At 59.2% G+C, this 22613-nt stretch overlaps 1 protein-coding gene across 1 annotated transcript; it reads left to right on the plus strand.

Moving 5' to 3' along the window:
- Positions 1–19721: 19721 nt before the first annotated feature.
- NMUR1 (neuromedin U receptor 1) lies at positions 19722–22138 on the plus strand. Its single transcript, XM_062006137.1, has 2 exons — positions 19722–20616; positions 21735–22138. The coding sequence occupies exons 1-2, from the start codon at positions 19722–19724 to the stop codon at positions 22136–22138; spliced, it is 1299 nt and encodes a 432-aa protein (XP_061862121.1).
- The last annotated feature ends 475 nt before the right edge of the window (positions 22139–22613 follow it).

A 22613-nucleotide genomic window follows, 5' to 3' on the forward strand; every position in this document is an offset into this window, starting at 1 on the left:
TTGGCCAAGTGTCACCCGGAGCCCGGCGACAGTCCATCCTCCCTGCTGAAGCACTAACCCTCCTCCTCCTCTGCTCATTCCCGTAAGCAAAGCCAGGGAAGGCTGCGAAGCCGCCCAGTCCAGCCCCTCTCAGCAGGGAGCTGTCATTGCCTGTCCTGGGTGAAACGAGTTGGCGCGGTCTCAGCACAGCGGCCGGGCAGCCAGGGAGGGCTGTGCCAGGCCGTGCGGGCTCTGCCAGCAGCTGGGCACAGCCCCAGCCCCAAAGCGCCAGCACAACACTGGATTTGTGCAGATTTCCCCATCAAAACAGGGACGGGGGTTTAACTTGCCTCTTCCCAGCCAAAGCAACTCGGCTTTCCGTGCTTGGGGCGAGTCCTCCTCCGAGTCCTCCCCGCCACAGAGAGCTGAGCCACGGAGAGTGGCGAGTCCTCAGCAGCCCCTGGGCAGGGGCCGGGTGGCGGTGACGACCCAGAGCTGGGCTCGGGAGGTGGGTGGCCAGAGACAGGTTGGATCCGTGGGTGGGCTGTGGCTGCCAGCACGGCTGCCCACGGGCGTTGTGCCGGGCAGGGGGCACAGCCAAGGCAAGCAATGAGCCCGGCTGGTCGCTCTCGGATTTCAGAGCACAGCCCTAAGCCGGGGCTGCTGCTGCCCCGCTGCATCCCCCCCTCCCAGCCCACTGCCGCTCCCCCCGCCATCGCTCCTCTGGGAAGCTTAGGGACAGGGGCTGCTCACAACGGCACAGGGCAATTAGTAACTCCAAGCTGGAAGGACTGGTCACCCTTTCCCTCTGCTCCTAAAGTACCCGCTGCTTCCCCTGTCCTTGGGCCAGTCCCAGCACGTCCCTTACTGCACACACCGAGACCTTTCTGGTTTGCACGGGGTGGGGATGACCGTGCTCTTGGCATCCCATCCCACTCAGCTTTGCGTCCTGCTTACTCCAGCAGCAGAGCCCCGGGCAGAGCAACCTCTCCCCACAGCACAGATGGTCAGGGAGGGCTCCCTACTGCAAGGGGAAAGGGAAGGGAAACTTGCTTTGGAGGGACAGGGAACCCCCCTTGCCTTGGGGTGGGGAACCCGGGAGGGGTTGTGTCTCTGCGGTGGGACCGAGTGCTGCTGATGGGGCATCAGTGTGTGTGGGGGGTGTTCATCTACACCCGGGAGAGGGGAGGGCTGAGGGGGCACCCTGCCAGCAGCACCCCTGGAAGCTGAGATTGAAGGGCAGGGGGAAGAAAGGGCTCTGGTTAAAGCAGCGTTGCGCACATTGGGGCAGCGGAGTGCTGGGGAGCGGAGACTGGGGATACGGGAGACAGCAGCACCCGGGGCGGGGGGAAGGCGGGGGGACACACACACACACACACAGACACACAGACTTTGCAGAAGCAGGAATTTGGGGCGAGTAGGGGAGGATTGCAGCGGCGGGGGAGGGATGAGACCGCATCTGTTCCGGCAGCAGGGATTGGGGGAGCGGCGGGGGGGAGCGGGGTCCTTCCCCAGCCGCAGTCCCGGTCCCCCCGGCAGCGGGGCAGGGAGCAGGCAGCCCCCCCGGCCGGGGCCCGCGCTGGCGGCCCGGGGGAGCGGGAGGCAGCGGCGCAGGGCGGGGAGGAGCGGAGAGCGGCGGCGAGATGGGCTGCACCGGCACCGCGCTGGGTCGGTACCGGCCGGGCTCCCGCGGCTCCGGTACCTCTGGGCGGCTGCGCACCCGGGCAGCTCGGCACCTCCGGTACCCCCGGGAGGCTCCGGTACCCCACAGCAGCTCCGGCATCTTATCATAGCGGCTCCGGTACCCCCGGGCGGCTCCGGAGTCCCGGGGGCTCCGCACACGGGCGGCGGGCAGAGGCGGAGGAGCAGCGGCCGCAGCCAGGCAAGCGGGCGGGGACGGGGCTCGGCTCCCTCCCGCACCCCCACGTCCGCGCCCCCGCCGAGGACAACGGGGACCCCGGGGGGATTCGCTGGCGGGTGAATCCCCGGAGGAGGGCAGGGGAATGCATGCAGCCGGCTTATCGGGAAAGGGAACCGGATCCGGGATTTGCAAAAGACAAAGAACCGAGGGGTGGGGGGGACTGTGTGTGGAAAAATACCGGCAGGAGGGGAGGGTTTTTCGGCTGCAAACCGGGCTAGGGGCGAGGGTGCGTCGTGCGAGGGTTGGGGGGAGTCAGGACACCCTGCCCACGACACCCCCCCTGGCTGGGGGGCTGCAAGGAACTGGGGGCTCTGCAGGGGACAGGACTTGCAGCCATCCCAAGGAGTGGGGTGAGGGGGCTCTGTCTCCTCCCCATCATCCTACGCAGGTTTTTGGGGTCAGAGGGGCTGACAGAACTTGCACATGGGTCAAAGGGTGCAGAGCGGCCAGGATGCAGCAAGAAGAGGTGAATACCTGTGTGGCCATGGGAGTGCCACATGGGGGGCTTTGTGGCTCTGTATGAGGTGGGTTTAGTGGTGTTGTGCTTGTAAAGGAAGGCAGAGGTGGCAATGGGGAAAAAGGGTGGCTACAGCACAGAGGATTCATGGGGCTGGCATTGACTCTTTTCTGTCCCAGTGGCAGAAATGCCACCTATGCTTGCCCACACCATCTACCCACCACCCCGCCAGCTGCTTGGCTGCTCTGCTCCCCAGTGCCCTTGCAGTGAACCTGGAGATGGGAGGGCCTCTGGGAAAGTGGCCAGTGCTGCGCAGCACCGAGGCTGCAGAGGACCTGCAACAAGGGCAGCACTTCCCTGGACGTGATCTCAGCTGCATGAGCGAGTCATGCAAAAGGAGATATTTATAGTGCTGCTCCACTAGCCTGAGCTTTGCACAGCTTGGAACAGCTGCCACTCCCCCCATCCAGAAGCCTCTGGGTGCAGCTGAGCTGTTTTCCTGGCGGGCTGGGGTGGGTGGGAGCCTGCAGGGCTGTGTGCAACACGCTGGGGCTTGCTGCTAGACTACAGGTCCCAGCGTGCTCTGCTGCCTGCGTGCAGAATGCTGCAGAGGCCTCGCAGGGAGGGAGCAGCTTTTCCTTTGGCCTGGACTCCAGCAAAGGAGGATGGTGCCATCCGGGGATAGGGGCAAGGGGGAGACCCCGTGTCTGGGCTTTGCCGTGAGATATAGATTGGCCAGAGCCTGTGGGAGAAGGTGAGAAGATGGGGTTGGACTGTGCATCCAGGAGTGTTTGCTACATGCTTTGTCCCTGTGGCTCCAACCACCATGTGTCTCCAGGCCTGGGCAGTGGGAAGTGGGAGGTCTGGGCAGTGCCGTGAGTCAAGCGGTGCTGCTCCACGCTCTGTGTCTCCAGCAGCCATCTCTTGGGTCCTCCCGGCACCACCAGCACGTGGGGATGGCCAGAGCCAGAACCACACTCCACCTTTGTGTCAGATGGTCCTACACACCCAGTCTCCTCCTGACCAGGCTCTCTTGGGACTCTTCCCTCCCCAGCACGGTGCCCCACAGTAAGCAGAGACGCCTCTGTGCGTGCCCCAGCTCCTCTCCCAGCCCTGTGATCTGCATGGTTTGCATGTGCCAGCCAGATGCCGTTGCTACCCCATCCCAGACCCCTCTCCCTAATTTTTTCTCCCCCACCTCACCCCACCCAGGCGAGAATCTGTTTTGCACCCTCGTGCTGCAGTGGCTGGATGGGTGGGTGGCATCTGCTCGCCCTTGGGTGGGGGAAGGAGTGGGGCAGGGCGAGGTGGGAGCGGGAGATCAGGGCGAGGGATAAAGCCGAGACTATTTTTATACTGCAAAGTAATTACCAGAGCTTTCCAATCCTTAATCTGTCTAGAGCACCCCGGTGCGATTGGATCCCTCCCCGAGCCTGGCAACAATTCTCCCATCACACGTCTCCTGCGTCAAAGCCCCATAAACTCCCACACTCGGGCTCACACTGGGCTCCATGTGCTGCGGCGCTGCCGGCACGTCTGCCCCCGGCTCCCCACAGCCCATCGGTGGGGGTGGGGACCCCACTTGGGACCCTGGTTTGTGGCTGGGGTAGGGGGATCTCACTGCTGGCCTCAGCAGGGCAGGGTGCAGACTTGGTCACCTTGCTCAGCTGCTGTGGATGTCATTGTCCCTGCACTTTGGCTGGAGCCGGCCGGTAGATTTGAGTCCCAACCCTGTGAACACACAAAATCCACGTTTTCCCCTACAGCTGCCTGCCAGGGGTTTTTGGCCAAAGTTAGTGGCCCACACAGCACCCTCCAGCACTCATTCAGCTCTGCTTGCTGCCAGCACCGTGGTGGTCTGGGTGCCCCTCTCCCGGTGGCATGTGAGGTGGCTCTGGGCAGCAGTGCCAAGCCTCTGCTGGCTCCTTTCCCGGCCTCTCCCCATCCTGTTGCTCTGCCAGGGGGTTGCTGAAGAACCTGTTCCATAGCTCCCGCCACAGAGGAGGAAATGATGGGTGGTGTTTGTGGCAACAGCTTTCATCCCAGGGCTGGGGGACTGCTTCTCCTCTGCCTGCATGCAGCTGGCTCCGGGGTGGAGCACAGGAGCTTGTTAGCCTAGGGATGGAGGCGAGGGCTCTTGTCTTCCTGCACCCACCCTGTCCCCAGTGACCATCAACTCCCTGGCACCTCACCCCAAAGCTGGGCTGGAGCATTCAGCCCTGCTCCATGGCAGGGTGGGGAGCTTTTAGTGCCATGGTTCCTCAACTCAGGACTCTGTGGAGTTCACAACACTCTTGCCAAATGTTTGGGAGTAGCCCTGGATCCATCTGTCCCAGTGCACAGCAGCAGGCACGAACCTGGCAGTGTACCAGATGCAGTGCCCCTCAAATGCTGCTGTCCCCCGGTGGGGCCTGATGCTCGGATTTGCCGAGGATGAGCTACCTCCAGAGCATCGCTGGGTGACCCAGCAGTGTCCCTTCCCCCTGCCTGGCAGGGTCCCTGCGGGCTGGGAAGCCACCCCAGCTGCCGCCCTGCCGAGCTGATGGCCATAAAAGGCCCTGAAATGGAGGAGCTGGGTGGGGGCTGGGCTGCTCCTCCAGCCGAGCGGGATCCTGCCCACGCAGGCCAGGCTTGCCAGGCTGTGTGCATGGGGAGCTGGATGGGCCAGAGTGGCCCCAGCAGCCCAGAGTGGGGGCAGGGGGGCAGGGGCTGGGGCACATCGTGCTCCCTGCTGCCTTCCCCCAATTCCCGGGGGAGGCATGTTTGGGCCAAGCCCCAAGACACTGAGGGTCTGCGTTGCCTCCCACGGGGGTCTCATGGGGGGCATAAAGCTGCCCTTTCATGGGGCACCTGAGCTGGGGGGTGGCAGGGGCCGAGGGGCATGCAGCAGGCTCCCCCAGCAGCCCCCCACCGCCTCTCCCCAGACAATGGCTGCCCTTTGTTGGGGTTTTACGTGCCTGGCCCCCTTCCCCATGGCCCAGCTGGTGACATTTTACCACCTCCACATTCACATGGGGATTTGAAGGGCACAGATGCACGGTGAAACCTCCTCCCACTGCAGCTATCCCTCCCCAGTGCCTCAGCATCCCCAGGGAGGCAGGGTCTGGATGCAGAGCTGGGAGCCATGCACTGGGAAACTCCCTCTGGGACTACTTCAAGAGCGACTCATCAGCCTTCGGGGCTCCCTCCACCATCCTGCCCTTCCCCTGCCACCATCCCTCCATCTCTTTGCCATCCTATTGAGATTCTTTCATCCCTGGCCCAAGAGAGGCTGGTGCCCCAGACCCTCACTGACAGGAGATGAGGGGAGGCAGTGTGGGCACCATCTCCAGGCCGGTGATGCTTGACCTCTTGTAGCTGGAGCTGTGTGGGTGGTACCCATCTCTGCCCTGTAGGCTGCCAGAGCAATGCCAGGCAGGTTGGCTGTGCCAGGCTTGGCTTGGCTCAGGGCTCCTGGGTGTAGCCAGTCCATGGGTGTAGCTAGTCTGTGGGTTACATGGTAGCCTCCATCCCCTTGGAGAGGTCCTAGGCTGATCTGGAGGTCTGACTTCAGCCCTTTCCTTCCCACTCCCAGAGCTCCAGGGGCTTTCCCTCGAGGACCTGGGCGAGCAGCCCAGTTCCTCCCACCTGATCACTGCCTCAGCGGGGACCTTGGGAAAACAGCCTGTAAACAGGCTGATGGAGAGCGTGAGTCACAGTGACCGAGAGGGAAATAAACGCACGAGGGGAATTTGCTGCGTGCACTGGGTCATGAGGATGAATCCTGCCTCTCCCAGCCGTGGGGAGCAGCTGGTACATAGGTGCCATCCTGCAGAGACAACTGGCCCGGGAAGGGGTGGTTATCCCACTGGCACGACTCTGCCCAAGAGAGCTGCAAAATGGAGATGGAGCCACCTCCTCCCGCCCCCAAGCATCCCCTGATTCTTGCCGCTTTCCTCCCAAGGGATGAACAGTCACCGCCCCGGAGGCAGCTGCGTTTCAGCCTCCCCTACAGCCATGCAGATCAGTTTCCCTGCTGAAAGTCACCTCGCCGCGGTTATTTTTGGCTGGCGGCGGGGCCGGAGGAGCTGGCTCTCTCCCAGCCGCTGCAGCGCATCCCGCCTGGGATTACGTTTTGCGTGGTGGGTAGCGCTTGGGTGACCAGGCTGCTTCAGCATCCCAGCTCCCTCCTGCCAAGTACCTGCCAGCTCCCGCGGCCGCCTGCAAAGCAAGAGTGCTATCTAGTGGCTAATGCCACTGGGGACACCGGGGGTTAACTTCTGCACACATCTCCGGTGACACGGGTCACCTCTGTGAGCGTGGCCTGACCGTCCCAGTTTGAGTGACGAGAGGTTTATCCAGTGTCCCCAAAGCTGCGCTTTTCGTTCGCCTGGGACTGGAGGAACATCCAGGGCTGGGAGGCACGGGAGAGGGTGTGGAGGCAGTGGGAGTGGGTTTGCCATGGTCACGGGTCCCACATGGGGTGGGCAGAAGGATGTTGCTTTAGGGGACGTGTGCGGGGCACCGAGTCTCGCACACCAAGTGCTTCGTGCAGGACCCCGAGGAGCACCCAGCCAAAACCTTTCGTTCTTCTCCCTCCAGAGCCGCCTCCGCGGTGACGGGGGATGAGGGGAGGGAGGGATACGTACTGCCCAGTTTTATCCCCTCGCCTCCCCCTGTGAGCGTGGACGGGACTCGTTTCCTTACCCGACCCCCCCGCGGTGGGTGCTGCGGGGCCCCGCGGGTGACATCATTAAGAGATGCAGATGCGTTAACCCTTTCCCCGCGGGGCGGGGGGAGATCCCGGCACCTCCTCCCCGGCCCGGGGGGGTCCCCCCGCGAACGGCCCCCGCCGCCCTCCGTGCCCCGCGGGTTGCCGTGGGAACCGGGCCGGGGCTTCTGATGTCAGCGGGACGGTTGCTACGCGACCGGTCCGCTCGCCCGGCCCCGCGTGAGGTCACTGTCGCCATGGCGACGGGCCGGTGCGGGGGATGGGGGGATGCGGGGCCTCCCGCGGGGCGGGGGCACGGGCCCGGGCAGGAGGGGTGTCCCCCCGGGGAACAGCGAAATACGTGTCTTAAAACAGCGAAAAAAGGGAAAATAAAGATTTTTCTCTGCTTTTGGCTCGGCTTCAGTGACTGTGTTTTGAAATGCCCGTGTCGGGAGCGGCTTCTGTTCGCACGGGAAACGCGCTGCCCGTGCAAACGGGCACTTGGTGCGGCTGGGGCCGCGGGGAGCGGACGCGGGTGGGCGGGGGGCAGTGCTTTCCCCCGGCTTTCATTCCTGACGGAGGCTATTTGTCCCTAAACCCTGACATCTGCTTCCTGGAAAGCGATGGAGCTGCGCCTCCCGAGGCACAAATCCCGGCTCTGGGACTCCGGCTGGGCCAAACAGCATCCCCCTACTCGGGGGGGCTTTGTGCCGTCGGGCTGGCGGTGGGTGGACCCGTGGGCATCCCCACCTGCTGCCCCTTCTCCCTGGGACCTGCCCTGCCCCTGTGCCGTGCCAACCAGGATTAGGGGCTTCCTCGGGCCAGGGGTTTAGCCAAAGCTACTTAGAGCCACACAGGGCAGGCAGTGGCCAGCTTGGTTGGACAGAGCTGGGATGTGCCTAAGCCCTCCTAAGGATCCTGAGTGGGAAAGGGGTTGCCCAGGGTTAATAGCTCCATATCTCTCACTGAAACCCTGTGATCAACCAAACTGGGTGTACTGCAGAGTTTTTCTTTGCTCCAGAGAGCCCCCAGTGTTATTTCCAAAGCCTTGTAGAGACTTTAGAGCCAAATCTTCATCCTGCACAGGCAGGACAGAGAAGCAGGGTGCTGCCACTTGGGATGTAGGACAAGAGGTGCAGATAGAGGCTGGAAGGAGGGGGAGCTCGAGGGCGGGCCAAGACACTGTTTGCTGTGACAAGGGTCTTGGCTTGTTGCTGGTTAAACAGCTGCTGAGCTTAGTGGGGCTGGGGCATGGCAGGGCATGGGGGAGGGAGGGGATGAGAACAAGGACAAGGGTATCACAATCACCATCCCTGGCCCTCATGGACTTCAACCACCCTGGTATTTGCTGGCAAAGCCACTCAGCCAAGCATGCACAGTCCAGGGGGCTCCTACAGAATGTTGATGACATCTTCCTGTCACAGGTGGTCAAGGAACCAGTTTCTTCACTGTTCAGGTGATGGAGCACTGGAACAGGCTGCACAGATGGGTTGTGAAGTCTCCTCATTCAAAACCCAGCTGGATGAGGACGGGATCCTGCCGTGCCACCGCGGCTGGGGACACCGCTCCGGCTCTGATGCCATCGTGTGGACACATGACACTTCCACAACCCCCTTCATCCCTGTCCCTGTGCTCAACATTCTTCCCCGGGCTTGGCAGCGCTGCTTCCCCAGGTTGTCCTGAACACCAAGGGGGTTTATGTCCCCCTCGCACCACCCCATGTCCCCCAACCTTACCCACTGCTTCCCTTTCCTCCTCAGCCATTAGTGCTTCCCCCTCCCCACCCCATCACCCCCATTGCTGTACCCCGCCTGCCCTGGTCACCCCCAAACACTGGGTGCAGTAAGGAGTCAAAACTGCTGCTCATCTGGTGATGCCATCACCTCCACTGCCCTCCAAGTCCCCTGGGCAAGGACAAGGGGGACATCAAACTGCCACAAGTAGTCACACATGGCAGGATGTGATGGAGCTGGGGGAATCCCCTCTGCCCTCTCCAGCTACAAGAGAGTCTCTCCTGCATCCAAACTTCCCCTGCCCCCCTTTTTACACCCCTTCCCCCCGAATTCCATGTTCCTTCTTCCCTATTTTCTAGCAGCTCCCCACCCCCACTCCATGGACACGCTTAACTCCCACCACCCCCACCCCCAATTTCCCAGGAGGTCCCCGAGCCAGCACGTCCCCAGGATGCCCCTGTGACCGGTGTCCACCCCCGTGGGCAGTGCCACTCCGTGACCGGGGGCTGCAGTGACGGTGCAGCGCGACCCCCGTCCCATTCCCCCGCCCTCCCCCCTGCCCCAGCAGCCTCACAGCAGCCGGTGGCCGGTGGTGGCCCGTGGCCAGCGGACACGCCGGGAGCTCCCACGTGTTTCCACCAGAGGGAGCCAGATTTCCACGAACGGTGTTGGCGGCGCAGCCGCGGCCGCCCATCGCCGTGGCGTCGGGGCGCCGGGCCGTACGCCACAGGCCGGCGCGACCGGCAGCCCTCCGTGGGAGTCGCAAAGCCAGCCAGCCTGCCCGGGAAACGGCTGCCACACACTGCGGGGACAAAACCTGCGTGTCTGTACCTCGGTGGGCAGCTCGGGGGGCTCGCAGCCAGCGGCCCGACCCCGCTCTCCTCCAGCCCAGCTGCCTGTGCAGGGAATCTGAGGTGGGGAGAGTGCCTGGAAGCAGCGACTGCAGCAGCACAGAGGGTGTTCCCCCACCTCTCTCTGACCAGTGGGTTTCTCCCAGTTTGAATCATCACCCAGCACCATGTCCAAACCCAGAGCGGGGATGAAGAAACTCTTCTCTGATTGCTTTATAGTGGACAAAATTAACCTAAATCCATGTAGACATAAAGCACCAGAAAGGGAGGGGTTGAAACAATGCTCCTGGTGCTCTGGGAACAGAAGCATGTGGCACCACACCAGCAGCTCCTTCCCGTTCACACCTCGCTGTTGCCTGGGTTTGGGTGGTGTTGGATGTGTTATTGGTGGGGAAAGGGATGGAAATAACCCACCAGATGGGGATGAGAAGGGAGTGGGGGGAGAGTGGGAGAAGAACTATCACAGGCAGTGCTGCATGGTGCCAGAGGAAAATCTCTCCCAGTTGCCCAGCATTTGCTTGTTTATTTAAAGCCTGTCATTAGCAGCAGCCACATGGGGTGGGATTCACACCACTCCTGAGTCTGTTGGGTGCCACGTTTTTGCCATGTGTCTGATGCACCAAAGACCCCTCCAAATTCCTGCTTTCCACTGAAAACTGGAAAGCAGCAGCCAGGAGGTCTGGGGATCCCAGCCCCTCACCTGCACAAGGGAGATTTTAGGAGCAGCAGAGGCTGGGCTGAGAGCAGGGGGTTGCTGTGGTGTCAGCAAGAAGGAGAGAGGCTATGGGCCAGGGAAATCATGGGATAAATGGAATCTGGGCCAAATCCAGGCAGGCAGTGCCAGGCTGCCACTCTGCATTGCTGCCAGCTCCTGAGCAGCCTGGCATGGCTGGGAAGAGGGAATCCCAGCCAGCTCCAGCATTTAAGGATTTGAGGGCACAGGAAGCAACCAGAGGCCAAGATGCTTCAGGGAAGCCATCGAGCCTGGCTGGGAAGCCCCATCTGAGATCTGTTGGGCTGGCAGGAGAGAAGCCCTGTTTATGGGCTGAGTTTGTGCCCCAGACCCTTCCCAGCTGTCACAGAGATGCTGAAAGCAGGGTGTGTGTGCCCCAAGTTTTGTGGTGGGCCAGCTGGGATGAAGGAAATGTGCCTGCTTGTCTGGGAAACACCTCAGGGAGGGGAAAGAGGCAAAACCAGGAATTTCTTTAGAACCTCAACAGCAGGTGGAGACACCGAGGGAAACTGAGGCACGGGATAGTGGATTGGTGGGATAGGGTGGGACAGGGCAGTAGAGAGTTAAGCCAGCCCATCCTTTCACCCAGGTGCTGCCCATCTGCAGGTGCTGCCCAAGCCCTTAAAGAGGCTGGGATGGGGGAGTGGTATTGCTAGCAGCTCCCTGGGTAGTTTGAGGGAAGTTGTAGGAAGAGCTAATAGGGCAGGAGAGGATTCTGCTGTCTCCATAGTTGGAAAGGGGGGCTGCTTGGGAGTCTGGGCAGAACTGGAGGTGTGTGTAGCCACTAGAGAGTCTGTTCCCTAGTTTGGAAGCAGGATGTATTGGGAGTGCTCCTGAGATGAGGCTGTGCCAGCCTAACTGCCTTCACTGACCAGCCACCATCCTGCTGGAGAGGGGAGCTGCTCTGCCCGTGAGAGGGGTGTTGGAGGTTACCCTCAGTGCTTGCAGGTGGGGTGTTTATTTATTCATTATTGTTTGGTGATGGTTGACAGGATTGTCTCCCTGTGGCCCACCCTGTATGAATGTGGCCAGAGGGGCTGGTGAGGGTTGTAGAGGCAGGGAGGAGGAGGTGGCTGGATGAGGCTGTGGCTTTGGGCTGGGGGAGGTGTGCTGCAGCAGGGATGGGTTTGATGGAGTGGGCACAGCATGGAAAGCAGTGTTGGCCAAAGCCATTTTCGTCTCAGAGGAGCTTTCAGCTGGCCTGAGATGTGGTGAGCTGTCACCCTTGGGGGCCACTAACAGAGGCAATGCCTGTCTGCCTGCCTTGGTGACCTCTGCTTACTGCTGGAGGAGGTGAACTGATGCCAACAGCCCTGGGGAGTGCAGGTGAGTCCAAGCCTGAGGCTTTTATATTTCTGCTTCTTGTCCATCCTGTCGTGTTATAGCAGATTCATCCCAGGGCAAAATCAGATTTCCTGGATGCTCCAGTCTCCCTGATGGTCCTTTATCCCTGAACCAAGCATCACACCCCAAGGGGACGGTCAGGCAGGTTAGACAGGGAGCTGGAGCTCGCCCTGAGGCACTCCTTGTATCCAGCTCCAATTTGCTGGCAACAAAACACTGCAAAGTTCTGAAGGGGCTGGATCCATCATCCTCTCTGCTGGAGCCTCAGCAGCCTCTGCTCTCTAGCAGGCAGCACTGCTGGCAGCCATCTCCCAAACTGAGGTGTCCTTTGCTGCCTGTGCTCAGGGGTGAGCCCTGCCAGCTCCCCCAGCTTGCTGGTTTTCTTCTTCTCAGTGGGCAGGAGTATTTCAGGCTGTTTGTTTGCATTTGTGGGGTTTTGTCCTCCTGGAGCTCAGGCCACTTTCATTCATGCTACAGTTACTGCATTGGCATCCCTGAGAACTTGAGGTGTGCTTTGAGTTTTGATTCTCTGGCTGATACACAAATGTTCTACTGGAAAAGAAATGGAAGTGTGTGCAGGTGTCCCACTTTTGAGTTGATTTTATCTTTTGGATGCAGAGCAAGCCTGGAAAAGTGCAGCCCTGAAGTTTGTCAGTGCCTGGAAAATGAGGCTTAGAGAAAAACATCTGCCCCAGGACCTGGAGCAAAGTCTGGTGCTTATTGTAGAGAGAAAAGGCAGGGAGAGCATCCAGTGCTGTGGCTGTCAGCTGAGCTCTGTGGCTGTGTGGAAAAGGGTTTTGAAAGTGGCATGTGGAGGACTGGCAACACCTTTGGGTGCCAGCTGGGTAAGGAGGTGCTGGGGCTTCACTGGGCACTCTGAGCCCAGCTCTGCTGGGAGATCACCTTTACCATCAGCACCAAGATCTATATGAAGTGCTGTGTCTGGGACTGCTGGGCTGTTTCTGCTGACAGAATGGCCATCAGATCAGTGTGACCCTCTGCAAAACCTTCTCACCTGCCTCATGCAGCTTTTCCTGGGGGAGATGCTGCAGATGTGGGGAGTGCTCCCTGCTCTCCTCCCTGAAGCAGCCACCTCCTGTGAACCATTAAAGATGTCAGCATCCAGTGTAAGCTCCTCCCACCCTCCCCAGTTACCAGCCATCATGCTGCAAAGGCAAGAAACACTAGGGAAAAACGCAGTGCCATGACTATGATGATGAAATCTGGGGGTGACAGCATGAAGAACAACTTGCAGCAGACCCCATCCCTGCCACCTCCATGGCCCTGTCTCTCAGCACTGCTCTATGCTAGAACTGGGAGGTGCCTATTTGAAATTACTTCAGGGACAAGTGCTGAGACCCTGTGGTGAGGGTCCAATTCCTAGCCTTCATCTACATTTGGTGTTATGGTTGTGATTTGCTGGGGTATTGTTGTAGTTGGTTGGGTTTTTCATGGCTGGAAGGTTTGAGCTTGACTTGGAGAGCAAGTCACTGCATGGCAAATGAGATCCCATCAGAGACATCATTTCCTCACCTGGTGCTTTCTGCAAATGAGGTTTTGCACAACTTAAGCATCCATTTTTTTCCCTTCCAGCAGAAAGTCCCTTCCTAGTCTCATTTAAAGGCTTCTGAATGCCTTGCATAGGCAGGGAATTAATATCTACCGTGGGTGGGAGAGGTAACAAAAGTCCTGGCAATCAATCCTTGGAGACCTTGGGGATACCTAAATCAATCTGTGAGTGCAAAGTGGCTCTGAACCAAGGGCTGAGGAAAGAGGCTCTCCCCAGGCTGTGCCATGTAGTTATCCACTTTTGGTAACTCATGAAGGAGGAGGTTTGGAAAGGAATAAATAGAGCACATAATGGGACTTCTTGATGCTTGGGAGGATGCCCTGGATCCCTGCTCCATTTAAATGTGCTTCAGAGAAGGTCTTGCTGTAGCTCATTATGGGTTGGTTGGGATATTTTCAACTGCTGCAAACACTCTTTTGGTTGTCCCCTGGCTTGGGTGTGTTGCTGAGCAAAGGCAGAGCTGGTTTGGCCAGACACTGAGTGCCTCCAGTGTGTCACAGCCCTGGCCATTGAGCAGATTTCAGCCAGAGTAAGGGATTTCCATCATGGCTTATTTGCTGCCCCTTGGCCCTGCAGAGCACTCTGCCACACCCCTGGGACTTGCCATGGGCTGCCACTCATCCTCCCCAAGGCAGGATTTTCCAGGTTAAGGAAAATGTGCCTGTAGCTGTGCAGTTGGAAAAGACCATTTAAATCCAACCACTCACCTCACTGCCAAGTTCCTCACTGAACCATGGCCCTCAGCACCTCAGCTATGCATCTTTTAAATGTCTTCAGGGATGGGGACTCTGCCAGCTCCCTGAGCAGCCTGGGACAGTGCTTAACAACCTTCTTGCTGAAAAAATTCTTCCTAATCTCCCGTCTGAATCTCCCCTGGTGCAACTTGAGGCCGTTTCCTCTTGTCCTGTTGTTCATTACTGAGAAGAGACCCTCCCCCACCATGCTACAACCTCCTTTTGGGTAGTTACAGAGTGATCCTGTCTCCTCTCAGCCTCCTCTTCTCCAGGCTGAACACCCCCAGCTCCCTCAGCCACTCCCCATCAGACTTGTGCTCCAGACACTTTACCAGCTTTGTTGTCTGTCTCTGGACATGCTCCAGCACCTCTCCTCCTCAGGGATGCTGGAAAGAAAACACCACCTCCATTGCTGCTCCTGGTCCCAGCATCTGCACTGCTACCTCTGCCAACCCTGTGTGGAGCCAGTGTAGGACAGGAGGTAGGGAGTGGGAGGCAGGAAAACAGTGTGTCGTTAGCAAAGCCCCAGGTGACAGATGGATCTGCATCTTGGTGAGAAACAATGGGATGCTTTATTAACCTGATTCATCCTGGTCTTGGTAGAAAAACAATGTCTCCAGTGGCTGCTTGTTGGGATGCCCTGGCTGCAGGCTGCCCTCACTCTGCTCCATCTCAGCTGGGCAGCTCAACTTGATGGGCACCTGCAAAAGCCCAGTGCCCCTTCCAGGTGAGAAAGTGCTTTTTTGTCTGTGCTGGTCCTGATTAGCAAAATTATGGTTGCCATGGAGCCTGGATACCTGCTTGGAGAGTGCCTGCCTTCCCTACCCCTGCCACTGAAACGTGTACCAGGAAAGCACTCTCCTGCTCCCAGGTGTCTGCACAACAAAGTGGACACTGGCACTTTTAAATCCTTTTAACCCCTTGCTTGCAATCCTCTCATCATTCAGCACTCAAAGTTCAAATCGTGCTTGTATGGAATAATGACTGAGGATAGAGATTTGGGGTCTATAAATGAGGAGGGGTAGAATAAGGAATCTGAGGAGTCTGCAAATGAGAAACCTCTGAAGTCTGGTATCACCCCCAGCATATGGCAGCTGCTGCAGGCAGAGGCCCTGGGCTGGGCTTGTGGGTGAACCGCTGTGAGCAGCAACTTGAGCCCCTTTTCCTACAGCTGGAGGCAGGACAACCCAGGGTATAAGCCCTGCATCCCACAGGGATGTGGATAACTGTCCTGCAGGAATGAGGGCTCCATCCTGGCTCCTTTGCCAGGTGTCTGCACCCTGGAAAAGCTGCTGGCAAGTTCTGACCAGCTCAGAAAAACACACTTGGAAATCTAGAAGAAGCTGCTGTTGCAAGGAGAGGTTGTCACCTGCTTTGACTGCACAAGAGGGGAGAGGGAGGTTGTGGTGCTGTGGTGAGATTTCTGTGAGAAGGAATAGCTTTTGCATAGTGGTAAAAAGCCTCTAGAAAGTTAGTGGCAGTAAATGTAGACTGGTGATGGCCAAAAACTGGTAGAGGACGGAGTTGCGTGCCAGACAAGGATGTGTGGATGGGCTCTGCTGGGTAAAGGGCTGTATTGCTGCTTTGGAAAGGCTACCCCACTGACCTGCAGTCACCCCCAGCTACCTCACTGCAAAATTGCCCAGATCCAAGTCTTAGTTTGGTACCATGAGAGCTCAAGTGGCCATTTCTGGCCTTGGCAACTGACACAAGCATCCTCATGCTCTGAGATGCACCCTCCAGATGACCAGAGAGTCACCTTTGAGTAGGCAGCTTCCAGCAGGGAAAGAAACCCCTCTTCCATCTGCATGGCCAACAGGTTTTCTTGTTCCCTGAGAGAAGAGAGTCTATTCCTGTCCCAGATCTTCATAGCCCCATTCTGTCTGTCTGTGCCTGGGCAGATTTGCTGCAGCTGCAGGATGGTAAGGAAGGGACAAAAAACTGCCCATGCCTCAGTTTCCCCCTCAGATACAGTATCACTCTGTGGTTTTTTGTGCTCAGGACCAGAGAGTGTTAATTAAAACTGAGAATCAGGGGAAGATGTGGATGGATGAAGCCTGTAACAGGCTGCACTGATCTGTCTGCAATTACTGTGAGCGATGCACCCTTGAAAAGAGCCAGGAGTGGATGTGGCTGATTATTAGGGATGCAGCTTGCAAGCTTCAAAGCCACTGTCTGTCCATTCTTTTGGCTTCTTAATTCTCCTGGTGATGCTGCAGAGACAGCCTTGCTCACCCTCTGTGTGCCAGCTTTAACTCTTATATGGAGAGATGTGGCCATGGGCACGGACAGTCGCTGCAGCAGCCAGCTTGTGGGGAGGGATGGAGGTGCAGCAAGAAGCAGGAGGAAGGCAGGGGGAGAAAGACTGGGGGGATCTCTTGGGTTGGGGTTATGTAAAGGAGCCTTGTGGGTGCCCCTGACTTGCCTGCTTTGCTGCTGAAATTTCCAGCCCAGAGGTGCTCTGGCCATGGAGGTGGCTGTGCTGGATGTGTTACAGCAAGGAGGTTTTGGTGTGCTACCAGCCATCCCTCCTGCTGCCTCTCTGGGCAGGGTTAACACAATAAAGTGCCTGTTAATGGGAACAGGCTGAAAGGTTGTGCTCCTATGTGCAGTTTGCTGTCTTGAAGCAGAGAATTGCCATCTCCTGGTTATTTAGTTTGGCAGAAAATTGAAAACCAGAATGAATTGCTCTGAAGTGCTGTCAGGCTGTGGGGACTTGGGGCAGTGAGTAGCAAGAAACAGAGGTGCTGAAGGAAATGATGTGCAGTCCTGGAGAGCTACCAACTCTTACCAAAGAGATATGACAGCAGGTAGGGTGAGAGCAACTGCTGAGGCCCCAGTTGTGAGGGATGCTCCAGCAGGCTGATGGGAATGGTGGAGAAAAAGGGAAGGCAGAGGGAGAAGGATCCCTGGTCCAGTGGTTCTGGTGTCCCATAGCACAGAGACGGTGCCAAGACAGAGGTCTGTTGCCACTTGGAAGCAAAGATCCAGCAGCTTGAAAGGCAGATGGATCCATGGTTCAGCTCTGAGTGAACCAATCTCTGTCTGTTGCCTTCAGCTGGGAAAGGAGACCTTGGGGAAAATAGATGTTTAAGAGCTCAGCAGCATCTCTGTTGCTTCAGTCCAGCCCCAGCAACCTCCAAGCACCCCAGTCCCAGCAGATATCCCCTGGCTGGCACAGGCACACAGTCCTGCAGTCATGGTTTCTTTGGTGCCTCTGTGGTCTTCCATCCCTGTCATCATCACTCAACAGGGATAAAGCTGGGCCAGACACTTCCAGGCTTTCAAGATCTCTTTGTCTTATTAAATGAGGGAGGAAAATGTCTGCAGAGCTTTGGGGCATTCCTGGGGCTGGCCCAAGGGTGCTCTGGGGCAGTGTGCCAGTGTGTGCAGTCCCCAGGGGTGGCTTCTGAGCTGGGGTTGTGCCAGGTGGCCTTGGGGACATTTGCACCCAGATGCATTCTGCCAACCATCTCTGCCTGCAACCAGGATCTGTTTGCTTCCTGCTGTGACAGCAGTGAGGCAATGTTCCCATGGACATTCATCCTCTGGGAAGGAGGGCACTGGTGGGAACCTGGTGCCTCAGTTTCCCCCTGGGGCTGCAGGTGAGGAGTGAGAGGTGCTGCTTCCCACTGCTGTGTGCTCTGGCATCAAGAGGAGGATTTGGGGTTGCAGGTTGCAGGGGCAGTGTCCCGGTGCTGGAGGTCACCAGATCTGGGCAGCTCCTCATGGCTTGGCTGCAGGCACTGGGCTGGGTGCTCAGTAGGGCAGTGAGCTGTGCTGGGCTCAGCCGGGTGGGAGTGGAGGATGCAGGGCTGGAATCAAGTCTCTCCAGGCTCCTTCTCCAAGATCCATGTCCTGCCTGCTCGAATTCAGCCTGAACAGAGGCTCTTCCTCCTCCATCCTACTCACAGCCACCTACCCCTACATGAGCTGAGAATGGTTCTGGGTGGAAGGGGGTCCTGGGATACCTTAGACCTTCGAGCTGTCGTGGTGGTGATGAGTTCGGACGGAACCTCCTGGGCCCTGCCACCCTCCGAGGCAACGAAGGGAGTAATGCGTGTAACGGTGCCCACGGGAGCCCGCCGGTCCCGCGGGGTTGCAACACCCTCTGCCGTCGCACGGAGCGATGCGCAGCCGCATCCCCCTTACCCCGACCGCCTCCACCTCACACCCCGCAGCTCCGGGGGGCTACCGGAGCCCCGCTGGGGTGGCAGTGCGGGACGGGCCGCCCGTGGGCTGCGGGCTCGGGGGTGCGCACCCGTGGGCTGCGCTGGGAGCGGAGCCGCGGGCGGAGCGGGGACACGCAGCCCTGCCACGCGTCCGTGGGCTGCGGGCTGTGTGTGTGCGTGCGTGCATGTCCATGCATGTCCATGCGTGTGTGGGTGTGTGCACAAGTGTGTGTGCGGGGTCCGCACGCAGATACCGACCAGGAGAGCTGCCCCGCCACCGGGGCGTTGTCAGCAGGACGGAGTGCGGGCACAGAGGACGGGCGGGAGTGCGGACAGACAGACAGACAAACGGACACGAGCTGGGCACGGAGAGGGAGGAGCCCCCGGTGCGGAGCCCCCGGTGCGGAGCCCCCGGTGCGGAGCCCCCGGCGGCTCCCGACGCGTGACGGGAGGCGCTGGAGCTCGGGCTGTGTGGGAGCGGCTCGGGTGATGCCGGAGCTGCACGGCTGGGAGCGGGCTGACCCCGGGAAGCTCCCGGGTCCCTCTGCGTCTCCCCCAGACGAGCCTGGGCAGCGCTTGGCAGCGCCAGGACGGCGGCGGGGCTGATCGATGCCTTCCTCACCGCGGAGGCCACACGCAAATGGCAAACCCCTGCGCTGGGAAGGCTCTGCCGCCCTCCCCCGGGACTCTCTGCGAGTCAATGGAGTTTATTACTTTAACGTTATTTCCTCCCTCTCTCCGAAGAGCATCTTTTTGCCAGTCCTTCTGTGCGAAGGAGGAGGCAGCTCCCGGCGGGGGCTCAGCGCCGGGCTTTGCTTGCCCAGCGCTGGGAGAGGAAGCCCCTGGCACCACCCCCCAGCTTGCCCACCAACCTCTCTGCTGACGGAGGACGAGAGGGAGAAGGTAAGAGCAGGCAGCTTTACCAAGCTGAGCTCCGAGGGGAAAGCAGCGGCAGGATTTCGTTAGCCTGCCTGTTAAGGCAGTGAAGCCTCCATCCCCTCCCACGCTCCCTCCCCGGCCAGACCCTGTCCGGTGCAGGGGTGGTGGGACCTCTGCCTTCATCTGGAGCTTCCCAACAAGCCGTAAGTCCTTCTTGAGTTGGAAAATCAATTTTCTCTCTGACTGTTTTATGGTCAGCCCGTAAGCCCATCTGCACGGACGGTAGAGTTGAAGCCAGGATTGATTTCTGGGGCTGTGTTTGGGGCTGTATCCTGCTCTGCTTCAGGAGCAAGGAGGGGGGACAGCCCTGCTGACAACCCCACAACAATGGGGCAATGAGACCAAGGTGGCCTGGGGAGCTGCCAGGGTTGTTTGTGGATAGGAAATGGGGCAAGGAGTGCTTAGGAAAGCTGGAGGGAGGTTGTGGGGAGATTTTGTGTGCTTTCCCAAAGGAAAGGCTGGGGCAGGATGGGTGTGAGGGTGCAGAGCTGTGGTGATCAGCAGCATCTGGGGACCCTGACACCAATGGGGAGAGTGGCAGAGGGAGCAGGGGCAGCAGAGGGGCTGGGAAAGCAAACCTCCCTGTCTCCCTGCAGCCATGAATCCCTACATCAACTGCTCCAGCTCCCAGTTCCCCCTGCCTCAGCGAGACTTTCCTCTGGAGCCCATCAGCTCTGATCTTTGCAACAGGACTCCCTCAGAGACCTTGTTGGACCCCAAGGATGCCAACCTGACAGAGGAGCAGCTGCGGAGTAAGTACTTGGGACCTCAACGGTCCAGCTTCTTCATCCCGGTGTGTGTCATCTACCTGCTGATCTTCGTGGTGGGAGCCGTGGGCAACACACTCACCTGCATCGTCATCATGCGGCACCGCTTCATGAGGACACCCACCAACTACTACCTGTTCAGCCTGGCGGTGTCTGACCTGCTGGTGCTGCTGCTGGGGATGCCGCTGGAGCTGTACGACATGTGGAGCAATTACCCCTTCCTGCTGGGCGCCAGCGGCTGCTACTTCAAGACGCTGCTGTTCGAGGCCGTCTGCTTCGCCTCCATCCTCAACGTCACGGCCCTGAGCGTGGAGCGCTACATTGCCGTGGTGCACCCGCTCAAAGCCAAGTATGTGGTGACCAGGAACCACGCCAAGAGGGTCATCGTCACCATCTGGGTCTTGTCGGTCGTCTGCTCCATCCCCAACACCAGCCTCCACGGGCTGCAGCCTCTCTACGTGCCTGGACGAGGGCAAGTGCCCGATTCGGAGATCTGCACCCTGGTGAAGCCACGCTTGACCTACAACCTCGTCATCCAGATCACCACCATTGTCTTCTTCTTCTTGCCCATGGGGACCATCAGTGTCCTCTACCTACTCATTGGCCTGCAGCTCAAGAAAGAAAAGATGCTGGAGGCTTTGGGAGCTACATCTCGAGGCAGCCACGGCTGCCACAACACCCAGGGGCGGAAGAAAGTCAAGAGGAGACAGGTCACAAAGATGCTGTGTGAGTCCAGTGCTGGGGAGTCCGATGCTGGGGATGGGCAGAGCCAGGGAGTGTCTCCCAAGGCTCTGTTGGTAGAGTGCTGGGGGGAAACTGAGGCACAGTCAGTCCAGAGTACTGAAGCTGGGTCGTCCCAGAAGAAGGCTGCAGGGCTGGCTCATGGAGTGTATGGGCAAAGGCAGGTGTGGTGGTTTTGGTCCAGCAGTGGAGATTGCTCATGCCAGCCTCCTCCTGGTTACAAGACCTGTGCTCTTCCAGGAAAGTGGTGGGTGAGAAAAGGAAAGAGACTGGGATGGAAAGAGGAAACCTGTTCCCCCAAAGAGGGACCGGTTCCTACGCACCCCTGCAGCTGCTGTGACCACTGACCCAAGAGCATCCTTCTGTCCTCAGCCCCAGCCTCAGCCCTGCAGGCTCTGGCCCCCTTCCCAGCAGTGGGAGCTGGCTGCCCTTGGGCAGCTGCCTCCCCCCCGCACGCTGACCTCCGCGTGCTCCCAGCCCCGTGACAGCACAGCCGTGGCGGGTTGCCCAGCCCAGGCCATCAGGGCTGGGGCTGTGTCTCCACCACAGCCTGGGCAAGTGATCACTCAGCTTTCCCTGGCACTGGAATTGGGAGGGGGACAAAGGGGGACCTGTCACCGTGTACCACAGAGATGTAGCATGGCATGGGTATGGCAGGGCTGAGACCCCAGGACCACTGGTACATCACCTCCTTTCTTTTCCATCGGCAGAGCTGGGTTATAACACAAAGAGAAAACCAGAGCACAAGGAGAGGGTGCCAATAGCTCTTGCTCCTTGGACTTTGGGGGTGCCCAGTGGGTGGATAGGTGTCTCCACACCACGCTGCATGGCCATGGGGCTGTGGTAGCCACTGGCTGGTGGGAGCAGACACGCAGCAGCTCCTGGAGCAGCCCTGGCAGGAGATGGAGAGAGGGAGGGAGATCCCATCCAGACCTCCAGCCCCTCTATGCCAAGACAAAAGGGCACTGGGGGTCCCTTCTCTTCTGCTTTCTCCCATTCTTTTTTGGGTGTTTTTTGCTGAAATGGGGCAGTGCTTGTCCAGGGCCTGGAGGTGATGGGTGAGCCCCATCCCTCAGTAACATCAGCTCTTTGTCTCCCCACAGTCGTGCTGGTGGTGGTGTTTGGGATCTGCTGGGCCCCCTTCCACACCGACCGCCTGGTCTGGAGCTTCGTCTCCAGCTGGACCAGCCCCATGCTCCACATGTTCCAGTACGTCCACATCATCTCGGGCATCTTCTTCTACCTGAGCTCTGCTGCCAACCCCATCCTCTACAACCTGATGTCCACCCGCTTCCGGGAGATGTTCAAGGAGGTGATGTGCCACCCCAGCCACCGCCTGCCACGGTCACACAAGTACTCTCCCAGCATCACCCGTGCCACCACCCGCAGCACCGAGTGTGAGCCCCTGCCCAGCACCAACGGGCTGCGCCTCTCTGATGCCGAGGAGTACGAGCTGGAGGAGGTGAAGGGGAGCCAGGCCACCACACACACAATGACCCTCTGCTAAAGAGTGGGACGATGTGGGGGGACTGGGACCAGTTTTCCCCACTGCCAGCATCCATCTGGTGCCCATCTGGTGGTGGGCAGCTGGGTGGGAGTGAGGGAGGGGTCTGTGCCCTCTCACTGGGATGGAAGGTGGGTTTTCTAGCAGCATTGGCTGTGCTGTGCCCTGGATGTTGTTGCACCTGCTGTGCCCAGCACCAGGGCTTGCCAGGCCAAAGCTGGCCTCGTGGTGTGGGCATGGCTGGCTTCTATGTCAGGGGCATGCCAGTAATCCCCAAAAACACCCCACCCCTCCTGGCCCAGTGAGGTGGACCCATGGGTGTGGATGTTGGGTGCCCCAGGCTGTTTTGGGACACTGTGCTGGATGGATGCCCTCAGAGGTGCTTGCACCCGAGCAGAGATTTGGGGAGTGGAGTGGGGGAAAAAAGGTCTGTGTGTGTCTTCTCCCTGGAGACCTCCCCAGGGTCCTCTGGCCCTGA

Source organism: Colius striatus, chromosome 12 (genome assembly GCF_028858725.1).
Source record: "Colius striatus isolate bColStr4 chromosome 12, bColStr4.1.hap1, whole genome shotgun sequence".
NCBI lineage: Eukaryota > Metazoa > Chordata > Aves > Coliiformes > Coliidae > Colius > Colius striatus.